Genomic DNA, 15280 nt, shown 5'->3' with positions numbered 1-15280 from the left:
GCATGTCAAAAATCTGTCAAAATTATTAGAAATGGTAATTGTCTGAAAATAATACATAATCCTTGGAACACTCTAGTTAATTGATATGCTTCCCGGGCCAGAAGAAAATGCAATTGTAGGACCATTTTTCTAGTCTGTGAAATCTGTACTGGAGGTATTGGAGTGGCCGAAATAATGAAGTAGTTTATCTTAATGCATAACCTGGTCTATGAGCTATGGATACAAATTATGGCTAGATATTGAGAGTAAATATGTATCCCCCGGTGATTTATAGACCCTTTCAAGGGTAACCCCAATTCCATCTAATTATGCTTTCACAAGACACTGATGGCTGGTGGTTTTAGATAGTATTGATGAATTTTAAAAGGTTCCGTGAGAACATGAATTTCATATCACATTAAACTGTGTTCATTTGTATGTGATGAAATTTTTCATCCAGGATGCTTTTAGTATCGTTAAATAAGGCAAAATTGGTGGAGCTGTTACCTCGGTTTACAGAACAAAGTAGATCTCATTAATTGCTCTTTTTTACACTCAAACAATAGAGATCTGTCCAATTTATGTGACTTATATTTCCGTTTCAAAATGAAAATTCACTTGTGTAGCACGTTTCCTGTAATCGTTTTGTTACTTAATAAAGTCAACTTTTTAAAACGTTACAAGACTGATTTCTAGAACTGGCCTGAATTTGTAATATTTGGGCATAGTTTTTTTATTCATTAACTGTTCTCTGAACCAATTGAATACAGCTATCAGCATTAGGTTCTAACCTGTATGTAGTAAAAGGTAAATATTAAAGAATTATATAGAGAGTACAATAAGATTGCATTATGGCCACCTACTGTTTTCATATACTGCGTGATGCTGGGTGATCGTAGTGTCCTATGTCTGTACAGAGTGTAATATAATTGTATTGTTATCATGCCCAGTGGTCAATCCAAGCTGGCTATGTAGTGTCCTATATCTATCTAGAGTGTAATTGAATTGTATTATGGTCATGGGCAGTTATAAATGTCATGTTGAGTTTGTGATGTATCCTATAGTATATACAATATTTCAGAATTGTAACCTCACCACGTCAGGTGGTCAGATCATGCTAAAAGGTGTAGGATACTTTGTCTGTGTATAGTGTAATAAATTGTAATATGATCATGGTCATTGGGCAGTTCATTTATGCTTGGTCTATGTGTATAGAATTTTTTTATGATAATACAGGTATCCAGTGGTCAGGCCGTGTTGTGAGTGTTCTTTATCTGTGTATAGTTTAATATAATTGTACTATGATCATTGGTCAAGTTATGTTGGGTGTGTCCTTTGTGTATAGTTTAATATAATTGTACTATGATCAGCAGTCAGGTTATGTTGGGTGTGTCCTTTGTCTGTATATAGTTTAATATAATTGTACTATGATCAGCGGACAGGTCATGTTGGGTGTGTTCTTTGTCTGTATATAGTTTAATATTATTGTACTATGATCAGCGGTCAGGTTATGTTGGGTGTGTCCTTTGTCTGTATATAGTTTAATATTGTTGTACTATGATCAGCGGTCAGGTTATGTTGGGTGTGTCCTTTGTCTGTATATAGTTTAATATTATTGTACTATGATCAGCGGTCAGGTTATGTTGGGTGTGTCCTTTGTCTGTATATAGTTTAATATTATTGTACTATGATCAGCGGTCAGGTTATGTTGGGTGTGTCCTTTGTCTGTATATAGTTTAATATTATTGTACTATGATCAGCGGTCAGGTTATGTTGGGTGTGTCCTTTGTCTGTATATAGTTTAATATTATTGTATTATGATCAGCGGTCAGGTTATGTTGGGTGTGTCCTTTGTCTGTATATAGTTTAATATTATTGTACTATGATCAGCGGTCAGGTTATGTTGGGTGTGTCCTTTGTCTGTATATAGTTTAATATTATTGTACTATGATCAGCGGTCAGGTTATGTTGGGTGTGTCCTTTGTCTGTATATAGTTTAATATTGTTGTACTATGATCAGCGGTCTGGTTATGTTGGGTGTGTCCTTTGTCTGTATATAGTTTAATATTATTGTATTATGATCAGCGGTCAAGCCATGTTAATTAGGTCCAGTGTCCTATGTCTTTATAGAGTCTAATAGAACTGTTGTGTGCTCATGCTTAGTAGTCAGGTCATGATGTACTATACAGGGTAAGAGAGACAAGACAATGAGAAATGTATTTCAGGAATACTGTGAGGAGAATTTGTTGCACATGGCTCTCTGCATAGTAAATAAACTGAATGATTACATGATATTCAGAGATTCTCTTTTATAGATTAGAATAACTTATTTATATTGCTTTATTTATAAAGTGCCAACATATTATGCTGTGCATTGAAGGAAGCGCGATACAAATATAGAGCAACCAATGACCTGGAACAGAAGGTAAAGATGGACCTGACCAAATGATCTTACAATCTAAGAGGTGTGGGGAACAATTAATATATATGGTAGCAGAATAATAATTGTAACCGCTGGTGAGGGTAGCGCGTGCGTCTACTAAAGGCAGAAGCGCTATCAGCCACTGTTCTTAAAGGCGCCATTAGTGGCTGTCATTTCTGTGCAGCTACCAGGTGCCAGGTACAGTTGAAATGAGGAGATAGTGGAAGGTGGAGATATGAATGATGAACTAGTCATTGTAGAAATTGTAAGACAGTGGAACAGCGTGGTGGCTCAGTGGTTAGCACTCCTACCTTACAGCGCTGGGGTCATGAGTTCAATTCCCGACCATGGCCTTATCTGTGTGGAGTTTGTATGTTCTTCCCGTGTTTACGTGGGTTTCCTCCTACACTCCAAAAACATACTTGTAGGTTAATTGGCTGCTAATAAATTGCCCTTAGTCTCATACAGTCTGTGTGTGTGTGTGTGTGTGTGTGTGTATGTGTATGTGTCTATGTTAGGGAATTTAGACTGTAAGCTCCAATGGGGCAGGGACTGATGTGAGTGTGTTCTCTGTACAGCGCTGCATAATTAGTGGCGCTATATAAATAGCTGATGATGATGACCGTCATCTGCTGGTAACTGGGGGATATATATTTAAAGCATTTAGCACCAGTTTTGCAGTATGGGTGGCTGTACTTCTTGCTGACTGATAGACGTGTAAAACAATGGATAGCAGGGAACGTTTAATTTAAGTAAATAAATTATATTTATTACTTGATATAATATTCAGTGCCCTGTAATTCTAAATAGTTAACAGCACTGTCTTCCACGACACACATATTGAAGGCGTTATATAAGACTTTACATGCTCTACCCTGAGCACTTCTATCTGGATGATCAATTTGCCCTTGAGGCATGGTTCAGAATTGATAGCTTCTACGAGGTACCATGAGCTTCCAAACCGCAGCCTCCTCATGTAAGAAAGCCGGCAGTCTCCTTGCTAAAGCCAGAAAACACTAAGTAACACATCAACTTTCTGTACTTTCAATCTGAAGAGCTATTTGCTGCCTGACTGCTCGGCTGACACATAAAGCGAATGCATTCAAAACCAGAGGATTGTAGTCATTTATAATAAACCTTCAGACCGATCCTTCTTAGGGACTCATCAACTTGGCCATAGTGGTAAAGAGCATTGCAGTCTTCCATGGTCCAGCGGTTCGTCTCAAAAGATTGGAGCAATCCCATTTGTTGCTGGAGGATCTAGGAATATGGCAGCCGTGGAGTTAAATACATTTCAGTGTCCTCCAAAAGAAAAAAAAACATTTCAAACCTAATGTGCACATCAACAGAATGCAAAATCCTTAATATTGCTAAGGAGAGGTATTTTAGTGCCTTGTTAGGCTGTGAATTCAGACTCCAGCTATAATTAGCTTGCAATTAAATGCCACCATCCCAAAGCTGCACCTTTCCCTAGTAACATAAAAGTATATAAAAATACAGCAGTCATACCGCCAATATATCTTGCTTGGATAAAGGTAGCATAAAAAGGATTGTGTAAAAAGTAGAGATGGGCGGGTCCGGTTCCCCGAGAATCGAACCCACCCGAACTTTGGGTATCCGAGTACCGAGCTGAGTAGCTCGGTACTCTCCCGCCCGCTCCGAAACCAAATCGAGGCCGAACGTCATTGTGACGTCGTCGGATCTCGTGGCTCGGTTCTCGCAATACTTCAAGATTATAAATACACGCCTCCACAGCAATCCATCGCCATTTGACAGAGGGAGAGAGCAGGGTGTAGTCACAGGCTGATTAGAGCATGGACAGATAATCCAATATTCTTCTTGCAATTGCTCTAACATAAATCGCTAGAGAAGAGAGGAGGATAGAGGTTTATTTTATTTTTGTAATATTTGGCACTCCCCAGTGCTTTTGGGGTGTCCCCTATAATTGTGCATAAATATTTCTGGCTGTCAAAAGTCATATCTGTCAGCAGTATCTACCAAATAATTTTTAGCACTCCCCAGTGCTTTTGGGGTGTCCCCCATAATTGTGCATAAATATTTCTGGCTGTCAAAAGTCATATCTGTCAGCAGTATCTAGCAAATAATTTTTAGCACTCCCCAGTGCTTTTGGGGTGTCCTCCATAATTGTGCATAAATATTTCTGGCTGTCAAAAGTCATATTTGTCAGCAGTATCTTACCAAATAATTTTTACCACTACAAGTGCTTTGCGCTCAGAATGGATTCAAAGCAGTCCACATATGATCAGAATGAGCAACCAGGTTCTGTCACCAGTCCTGATGTTAGTGTTCCCAGTACGTCATCTGGGCAAGGCGATGTCAAACTACACAGTGTTTCTAAATCAGTCCAAAAAAAAAAAACCCCCCAAAAAAATTACTGTGTTGAAGCGAAAAAGAAGTGTAACTGGGCAAAAGTTAAGTGCCGATAAAAAAAAAATTGCCAACATGCCATTCTACACACACAGTGGCAAAGAGGGAATGAGGCCTTCACCTTTGGCTATTAGTGGCAGATCCCAAAAAGTTACTGAGCCTACAATTGGTGCACAACTACTGTTACGCTTTAAAGCCGAGCTGCAAGATAACAGTAAGGCATTAGAGGATAATGTTTGCTCTGAATCAGAAATGACACCAATCCCTGTGGAGAGTCAATCCAACAGTGGGATGTCTAATGGTGAGCATTCTGCTGATGTGTGCCTTAATAGCCCGAGTGTAGCCGGTGATACACAAATTGAGGATGCCACTTTGGAAATAGAAGAGGATGAGGGGGAGATTTGTGGAGGTGACGAGGGCGCTAATGAGGATGTTGATGATTATGATGCAGACAGATACCAAATTGCCTTTCTCAATTTCTATTTATATTCTAGATTATATAATGGCTGAATAGTTTTCTATTTTACTCCTAGTGGATAAATTTGATAATATGTTTTTCTCAGTGTATATTACAATAAGATGTCTCGAGATACGTTGAATCTTTTTGGAATAAATGCACTGTATATGTAGGGTTTATACTATCTGGGAACATGGCTCTCCCTGTCTATCTGTCTCCCTAGGGAGAGTACAGTACACCTCTAGTACAGAGGTGCTATATTTCTGGGTTTGGGGGAGCAAGGTCAGTTCCTTAATAGCATCAGATTAGAACAATATGCATAGTCAAACCGAGGGGGGGGTTTCCTAGTGCATGGAAACTCCCCTCCCAGCCTGGGGTATTGTATGCTTGAGGTGGCTGGACCCCTCGCTTCACATGGCTCTGCTTGAAAAGAGAGAGCCGTGTGCCCCTAACAGTAGTGCACGCAGCATTGCCCGTGTATATGATGGGGATAGGAAGAGTTGGAGAGCAGCCAAGCACTGTCTAAAATTATAGCCACGCCCCAAAGCATGCTGGCCACGCCCACTGGCGGTGTAGCATGGAAACCCCTCTCTACAAATCCTGCATTTGCCCCTGATGTGTATGACTGCAGTTTAGAAGCGTGCATCACCTCCGGTTTCCTCTTGTCATTGAAAGGTGCTATTAAAAGCATCTCTTGCGGTCCGAGGAAAGAAGTTGCATCACATTGGGAAAGTCAGAGATGGTAAAAGACAGGCAAAAAAGACCAAGAGGGTGACAGACAAAAGACAAGTAGAAAAGCAGGCAAGGGGGACACATCAAATTACAGGTATGGGTGTGGTGAAGAGTTAAGAGGGAAAACCATAGGTGTATTGTGTATGGTTGGAAAAAGTTGCGGTAAGGGATATAAAGAACATTACAGCTCAGATATTGCTATGGGGCACAATGGGTTAGAGCTACTACCAGTAGGGATCCCTGTGTGACCTGTGTTCCTAAAAACATATTGGGCCTGATTTATTTAGGAGCGCAAAGTGAACACAACTTGCGTTTTTTTAAAAAATTGGATGGAAATTGCACGCAAGTGCGCACATATTCAAGAAAGGTTTCTAGCAGAATACAGGTATAAGTACGCTCTTCCTATAGGGTACTTGCCGTATGCAGACAGACACAGCACACTTTAGGATACAAACAAAGCATATGTATATATAAAGTCCCAACAGAATACACAGCTAGAAAGACTATTATTAAATACATTGCAAAATACAATCATACATAAAAATAGATTACATTAATTTTTTTACATGAAATACATTTATCAGGATGTTATTAATACCTATTGTACATAAAATGCATTTTCCATATGCTCGTAATTGCAAACACATGCTCTAGCATGCATACGCGACCGTCATCAGTATCACTCGGCGCTTACATCAGACCTGTAGTTGGTGCAAGTGATACGACTAAAAATCACGTAGCTGAGAGAGGTCCAGAGCTTGAATCGGATGGATGTGCTCAGCCTTGGCACGCCCTTACTGTACTTTGCCTACATGCAAACGCCCCTTCTGTCCCTCATACCGCCCTTGAAATTGTAGTTTGTCTGAAGACTCCTTTGCGTTGGAAGACGAATTGCATGCACTTGCGTTCACTAGTGTATAGTCCATTCCTGAGCACTCGCAGAGCAATTTTATGCAAAATACGGCACGTATCGGAATTTATGTTCCTTTATGAATCAGGCCCATTATATATATATATATATATATATATATATATATATATATATATATATATTCTTAAATGCTGGTATTATATTTCACTTCTTTATTTTTCTATGATTATTTAATAAAACAGAAGCATATGCTATTCTGCACAGAGATTCTTATTTCTTTGCATATTACCAGTAATTACGATAAGTGGAACAGCATTAATGCTTCCTCACAAGAGTTAAAAAAAATAAATCACTTTTAAAGGGCTATTTACAAACACCAAATCTTAACCAAAACCACAGCAACCAGAAACTTGTTTTCATTATCTAATTTGCAGACAAATTAAAAATAATAGCTGATTGGTTGGCCACTGCACAATTACATATTTAAGCAATGTTACTAAACACATCTATTGTAGAGATGCTCACTGACCCCCGTGAACTGGTTTTGGTTTTGGATCTGGATTAGCTTCTTGTTTTGGTTTTGGTTTTGGCAAAACCGCCCTTGTGTGTTTTGGTTTTGGTTTTGGATTTTTTAGAAAAAATCCTAAAATATGCTAAAATCACATAATTTTGCTCTTTTTTGTTCCTACATTATTATTAATATCATTAACACTAATTTCAAGTAATTTGCAGTCAATTTTGACCAACTCACAGATCATAATATTATTTTCATACACTTTCGGACAAATACTGCAGCGACCTGGCTGGATGGTAAGCGACAGAGCAATAACACAAACACACAGCAGTTCCTAGGACATCTAGGACACATTAGCACACAGCAGTGGCAGAAAAGAAAAATGGGGGTCCGCACCCCCCACCGTTTTGTTGGATCTTAAAAAGGAATCCAAAAATCGTGAGATCCAACGACGTAACAATGACGTTTGCCTCGTTTTCGATTCCAAAAAAACTCGAAAGTGCCGAGCCGGCTCAGGTCGGTACTCAGATCTGCTAAGTTCCGGTATGTTCGGCTCTCCAGGAACCGAGCCTGAGCACCTCTAAACTATAGTGTATGCTTAGTGCACAACATGAAAATGGTCTCTTATTTCCACATAGAGTATCCAGGACAAGTGCCCTGAAAATAGGCAGGTTTCATGCTATAAAATATTTGTAGAAACGTTGTGTACTAATATAATTGCGCAGTGCTCTTGCAGTATTTTATAATATAAAATCCCCCTATCTCCTAAAGCCCTTCAGCATATGTGAGCGGCATGGAGACAGACCACCGTGGGCTCGGACTGGAGCATAAGTAAACAGGTGTAATGTCCAAGACATAGCCCCGCACATGAATGAATTTGCGTTGGCTTTAAATTCTATTGTTATACAGAAGTCCTGTTCATCCTTTACATTCCGAAGGTTAAACAGGCATTCAAATTTTAACAGCTAGCTAAAGCCTGCAGCCCGTAGCAGAGCAGTCAAAATGATTCATATTATATCGTGTGTGTCCTACAGTACAACTATCAGATAAGTCATTTGTTTTAAACATAATATTATTCCAAAAACATCTTTATTGTTACATTATAGGAAAGCCAGCCTTGTAAACTCCGCTGTCTGAAGCGCACATCAACAATATTACAGTGATGGACTATACAGTGTCATGCTTGGAAAGGTATTATAGTTGTACCTTTCAGATAAGTATATAATTAATAAGGACAGTTTGCAAAAATAGAATCCTGGGGATGATTGTTTTTCTTACCTCTGCAGCTGACGCTGATTGGCTGATTGGCTGAACATTATCAGTAACAAACCAGTGACCTTGACTACCCTGGTTCCTAGTTATGTTGGACATGTTCTGTGGTCTATTTTTGTAATAAGTGACTTCTAATTCAAATGAAAAAAAAAGAAAAAATAATAATTTTAAAGAAATTCAACCGGCTGTAAAATAATAGTTAGAGGTCAAATCCAGCACTGGAAGAGTTTGGATATGTTTTAGAGGAGGGTGAAATGGGCTATTTTGCATTTTTAAGGATGTCAGATTATCTGTGTTTGCTTAGAAAATCACTCAGACGCTTTGACCAATGAACCCTCCTATTTTATCAGCAATGTATTCAACAGCAGACTTTTTTGTGCTTCATTTATTAACTTACATATAACAATAGTGAATGAACAACCAAGGCAAAGTATTTCCATTGGAAAATAATTCTATATATTGTACATACTTTCTGAGGGACTATTATTGCCAATAGGGCTGGGTAGAGGGATAGGTCGAAGAGGCAAATGCCTTGGGTGCAGATGGTTTGGGAGCCTGAGGAAATTTGGTGTTGTTGATGGTGAGGGAACTTTTGCTGGGACATCAACGCATCCATTTGAAGATAGCAGACAGACAGTTGGTCACACAAGATAGTAGAGAAGGGATAGATAAGGGGTGGTGGGTAAAGGTGTTTGTTGTCAGTGTACAGCTGCTACTGAAGAATGAATCAGGGAAGGAGATTACCAAAGAAGTGTACAGTGACAGAGAGCTGAGAACAGAGGAACCTCAAGAGATAATGGGAGTAGATTTGTAGATTCATTTATAGTGAAGGAAGTTGGCATTGGAGCCATATTTCCTCCAAGGGCGCTCAGCAGTATGGGAGCCACTTTGCAAGTAGAAGACTGAATGGTGTGCAATGGATGTGGTTCGGATAATTGGAGGTGGCGGCAGGAGTTGCATTTTCTAGGGCACAAGTGATTGTGCTGTTGCAGAAAGTGACAGTCAGTTCAAGGCAGGAGAGAGGAAGAGTTTTATTGAAGTTGAGAAGTAGATCAGATCGAATCATCACCATCATCATCATCAGCTATTTATATAGCGCCACTAATTCCCCAGCTCTGTACAGAGAACTCACTCACATCAGTCCCTGCCCCATTGGAGCTTACAGTCTAAATTCCCTGACATACACAGACAGAGACTAGGGTCAATTTGATAGCAGTCAATTAACCTACTTGTATGTTTTTGGAGTGTGGGAGGAAACCGAAGGACCTGGAGTAAATTCAAGCAGACACAGGGAGAACATACAAACTCCACACAGATAAGGCCATGGTTGGGAATTGAACTCAGTGAGTGAGGCAGAAGTGCTAACCACTAAGCCACCGTGCATTTAGTTGGCTTTGTATGTGTGTGCATGAATTTTTGTGCACTAGTCTCTAGATAGAACAAGCCGTTTTGCTTGGAAATAGCATTGTCTCTTTTGCTTTGCATTTCTGCTCAGAATTCTGCATTATGTGAAATGGACAAGAGATGAGCTTTTGAGATAGGGCTGAGAACATTCAAGCCAAATTTTGGTTAAACGTGCAAAATTCTGCTTCCAGGTGCGGATCGTGACACATGTTTTGTGTAACACTTTTTCAATATTTCGCTGAGCTCTAGTGAAGAGGTGCCCATAATTCAAAAGTAACTTATCAATAAAGAAAGATGAATAGAACACTGTATACCAGGGGAAGAATGTGATAGTGTAATAGACCAAATTAGTAGTAGACATTAATCAAACTCAGGTATGCTTCATAAATCAAATCTGAGATATGTTTTAGCCATTACTATTGACATTTTGTGTCTTGTATTATGGAGAGGAAAGTCTCTAACATATTTTGTTCCTAGACGCTATTCATTCTGCGAACAGACCTTGGATCTAATCATTGAATGAATCATGACTAAGATCAAAAATGATCCGAGTTACTCTCCTCTATTTTAGTAGAGTATGTCAAAGGAAATTGCATTTAAAGGATAGATGTGATTGATAAACGTGTACTTCAGGGAATTAATCTCAAAACTGCCATATTGTTTGCATTTATTTTGCAGAGAAAAGATAAATATTAATCATGACAAACAGCATAGTGTTCAATTATTATGTCTTTTTATGCTGTTGTTATGCTTTTGCTATTATATAGTTTATACACGTGGTATTATATAAGTTGCCTAACTAAGGCTGATTATCTACTGGCATTGTGTTTGAAGTGCCAACCGCGTGCGTTTTATATGCGGTTGACGTGTGGTACGCCTGTGGTTGGCGTGTTGAATGTGTTCATCATCATCATCATCATCATTTATTTATATAGTGCCAACATATTCCGTAGCGCTTTACAATTGGGGACAAACATAGTACTAATAAACAAATTGGGTAAAACAGACAAAGAAGGTGAGAAGGCCCTGCTCGCAAGCTTACGATCTATTGAAATATGCATCTGCGAATGAGTCCAGACTGCAAGTGCACTGAGCTTGTCCCATTCATTTGAACAGGGTTCCAAGTGTCTGCCCTCCATGTAAAAGTCCCATTAAAATGGGATAGATTACTGAAATAAATGGAAACACTCTGTAACTAAAAAATAAAGCAGCATGCACCCCCCCCCCCAAATTACTCAACCAACCACTGCGCTAGATATGCTTCTCATTACAGCACGGGGGCAATTGAGAGTGAGGTCCCCATGCTATTGTGAAAACCAGCTTCCATCTGTCATAGCGGACTCTTTCCAGTCTGGTTGGCTGGTCTTGTAAGTAAGGAGGGCGTGGAGGGAAAGGTGTCCCTCTCTCGAAATCCTGGAGGTGTGCATCTCCCAAAACATTGGCCCCTTTAATATTTTGCAATGGTCCCTAAATTTCTAGTTGCGCCCATGGGCATCATCATCATCATCATCATTTATTTATATAGCGCCACTAATTCCGCAGCGCTGTACAGAGAACTCATTCACATCAGTCCCTGCCCTATTGGAGCTTACAGTCTAAATTCCCTAATATAGACACACACTCACACACAGACAGACAGACAGACAGAAACAGAGAGGGAGAGACTAGGGTACTATTTACTATAATTATCGTGGCAAATAAGGCACTGTCTGTGGAGGGTGAAAATGTTTGCTCCTACTGTTGAGCATTGCTAGACAGATGGAGACGTTCCGAGATAAATGCGGCGTAGGCGAAGCATTGTGCCACCGCTATTTGAGAACACTTACCTGCAGGGCAACTCTCAGGGAAAATCCCTCTCTGCCACAAAACTTGTTTCATTGCGAAAGCGTCAGGCTCCATTGAACTGGCATTGTTGACCTACTGCCTATAGGCCGATGTTTTGTCATGCATGCGCAGTAAGGTCAACTTTGGCCTTAGAAGGGGGGGGGGCATCATGCCAGCGCGGAGGATCCTCTCCATTAGAAAAAAGTAAGTAACGCCATCCGGAGATGGCGTTAAGTTTTGAGTGCTAATGTATAAAAGCAAAGCTTTTCACTGTTTGATGAATAGATTCAGTGTGCTGTTCCCATAACGGTCTATGGGGATAGCGCATAACAGCTGAAGGTTTACTTAAGGCCAGATAAATCTCTCAGCCTTTTATTAAACGGGACCAAGCCGTCGGCCTCTTTCCGACACCTTTTTCATAAATAGACCTAGGAATGTGTTTTCTAATGCAACATGTCAACATGTTGCTGAATAACTTCACAAGTACACCTGGGGGTAAATGTAATAAGGAGCGATATTTGCAAACCGCCGATATTTGGCGGCTTTGGCAGGTAAATTTAAAACGGCAATGTGTTTAAAGGCAAATCTTAATCTTAACCATAATACGTGGTCACAATGAATTGCTTTGTACATGTGCTGCCATTTGACCACACTGAATGCAGGGATAGAGGGGAGGCAATAGAGCAAGTATTGGGATTGTTGATCATGCATTATCTGCACTGAGATATTGAGCAGATCAATGATCCCAATGACTTGTTTTTTTTATTGAAGCTCAAGGTGCGTGCTCCAAATCACCCAGTGCTGTGCAAAAACAGTGCTGGGGGCTTGGGACTTTAGACCCTTCCCAAAAAGAAAAGGCTCCCTATCCCCAAAAGCCAAAGGGCCCCTTAGGGCAATAAAGATCTTCGTGCCCCTTTACGTCCCAGACTCCCGGAGCCAAAAGGCCCTTTTGGGAGCAAGGGTCTTCAGGGCTGCCTCCGTCGCATGGCTTGGGCAGCCCCCTTTACCCCAGGGTCGGCCAAAGCTTTCCCCGGGGGACTGGTTCTTCAACTCTCCCCATAAGGAGAGAGTCTCAGATGACTGAGGGAGAGGGGTTCCCCTTAGGGTCAAACCCAAACCCAATACGTGCAAACGAAAATTACTCAAATGAAATCTGTGCAAAAAAAGTGCAAAAAGTGCATAAGTTGGCCCAGCCATAAGGCCAGGACCAAGAAGTGAAATGTGGTGCAGAGTTCGCTCTTAGTGTATTGTGCTCTGTGCCTTACTCTCTACACGTGATCGTGGGGCCACCACCACCCGTGCATTTTCAGGTCACCTCCGGGCCCTGTCCCCCGGAGGCATAGACACCTCGAGCCGCCAAGTCACCACCGGCCTTCTGGCATCGGACCAAGGAGCCCCATCCTTTCCAGAGTGTCCTAAAACCACCCCTTCTAGGACAGGAACTACACTTGATCTTAGCCAAAAGGCCGATCCCAATGACTGCTCTACATACAGGGCAGTGTTCATACAATGCACTTCAGAGCTGACATGCAGACAACACTTTTCATTTTTGTTTTTTCGTTTCAATAAGTGCAATATTGTTTGTTAAGCATTCCATCTGTAGGCTAAGCCATGATAAATTGACTGTTAAATTTCCAGATTTCAATTTTATATTGCATTATTGCAGCTCATAAAATAGGAAATCAGTGTATTATCACTCATTAAAGATCTTTAGTAAACAGCTACCCATAATGCTATTTGCTATGCTAATATAATATATGTTATGTCAAAACAACTAATCAAATTGAATTTGTGCAGTGTGCCAAATATAAACAAAATAACATCCATTTTTTTTTTTTTAAGCAAACTTGGATGCATAATGAATACTATCAGTAAAACAAAGTAAATATCATCACTGTAAAATTGTCTTATTCGTTCCTGGAAGGTCTTCATCAACTCCATCCCAAATGAATGCTGCTTGCGCTAAAGATTTATGCAGATGATGTGAAATGTTGGCTCATTTCATTCCTTCAGTTTAACTCCAGATACTTATCGCCTAATGCAATTCTATTAACAAGTAAAGAAATTATAAAGTATTTGATGTAAATTGGTGTATTGTCACTGCCAACCATTAGGCTTAACATGTTCTTGGTCCTTTCTTTTTTCACTTTAGGAAACCACAGCCAAATATCAAGGGTGCAAGTTTCAGTTAAGGTCCTTGATGTTAATGACAATGCTCCTGAATTTGCAACAGATTATGAGGCATTTTTGTGCGAAAATGGCAAACCTGGACAAGTAAGTAGAAAATATCTATCCCTTACTTTTTCTGTGTGTTTAATTGCCTATTGTGTTCATTTTTCTCAGAGACGTATGGGAGGTATAGACTCAACCTGCAGCTCCATTCACAGAGCTATGATCCCTGTAGCACAGTGGTCAGGGAAGAGGAGTAAATTCCACCAAATGGGGTAAAAATAAAATTCCTGGGGTTAATGCTGCCGATTCACGTGCTGTCAGTTGGATTGTAGACCCCTTTAAATGTGAAATTGCTGTTGTACCAGAAGAGCCTCAAGGGTTGGCAGAGGCACTTCTTGAACTTCAATGCAATAATGAATCACGTATTGCATTTGAAAACAAAGCAGATCTGTCATATTTTTGGAAGTCAACAGCTGCAAAGGCATTCAAAATTGCACATGAGGAGGCAGTGAAAAAGTTGCTGCCTTTTGCAACAACCTATGTTTGCGAACAAGGATTTTCCACTCTAACGAACATAAAAACAAAGCAGAGAAATCGATTGGACGCTGAAGACTGTACCCAAATTGCTCTGGCATCAAAATGCCCCAATATTGATGCTCTCGTATCAAAAATGAAGCAACATCATTTCTCCAATACCTGAAATTTTGAAGTTGAAGCTTTCAAAGAAATTTGGAATAGATCAATAAAATTTTGAATTCCAATAATTAATAATATATGATTTCCTTCCTTTGAAATCAAGGAGGTAACGTCAGCGTATCTAAATATATTTTGGGGTAAAAGGTAAAAAAGTTCCCTGACCCCTGCTGTAGCACATCACAGCCTTTAAACGTTCACATTGCTAGACCAACCTGTAGCAAATGCAATATAAATAGTTAGAAACAATGTGTGTGTGAGGTGCGCTTTTATATGAAATGCTATTTTAAATTCTGTAATAAAATAATTTTATTCCATGACTGTAGTGGTCCAACCAGTTTCTCTATGTTATCTATGCTAATGTTGACTACTTTAAAGAAGCTAAACCTTAATGTTTAACTTCTAAGCCCTTAGCAAAGCTCCAGGCTACCTGTTGGTCTGCATGGCCCCACCCCAATAGTGTGTTCATGCAGTACCGGCTGCTGCCACTGAGGGGAAGCAGAATTTCAGTTAAACTTTCACCATTCTCCTTTAACATTCATTACTGGTTTT

The 15280-nt window shown here is 39.9% G+C and overlaps 1 protein-coding gene across 1 annotated transcript in view; it reads left to right on the top strand.

The window, feature by feature from the left end:
• The window catches only part of CDH8 (cadherin 8), a 288359-nt gene that overhangs the window by 240942 nt on the left and 32137 nt on the right, over window positions 1-15280 (top strand). The window contains exon 9 of the mRNA XM_075189000.1: window positions 14016-14137. Within this exon, the coding sequence (XP_075045101.1) occupies window positions 14016-14137 (122 nt within the window). The remainder of the gene's footprint in view (window positions 1-14015; window positions 14138-15280) is intronic.

The sequence above is a fragment of the Mixophyes fleayi genome, chromosome 10 (genome assembly GCF_038048845.1).
Source record: "Mixophyes fleayi isolate aMixFle1 chromosome 10, aMixFle1.hap1, whole genome shotgun sequence".
Classification (NCBI taxonomy): domain Eukaryota; kingdom Metazoa; phylum Chordata; class Amphibia; order Anura; family Limnodynastidae; genus Mixophyes; species Mixophyes fleayi.
Note: the sequence above shows the minus strand (reverse complement) of the source record. Positions and strands in the feature narration are given on the sequence as shown.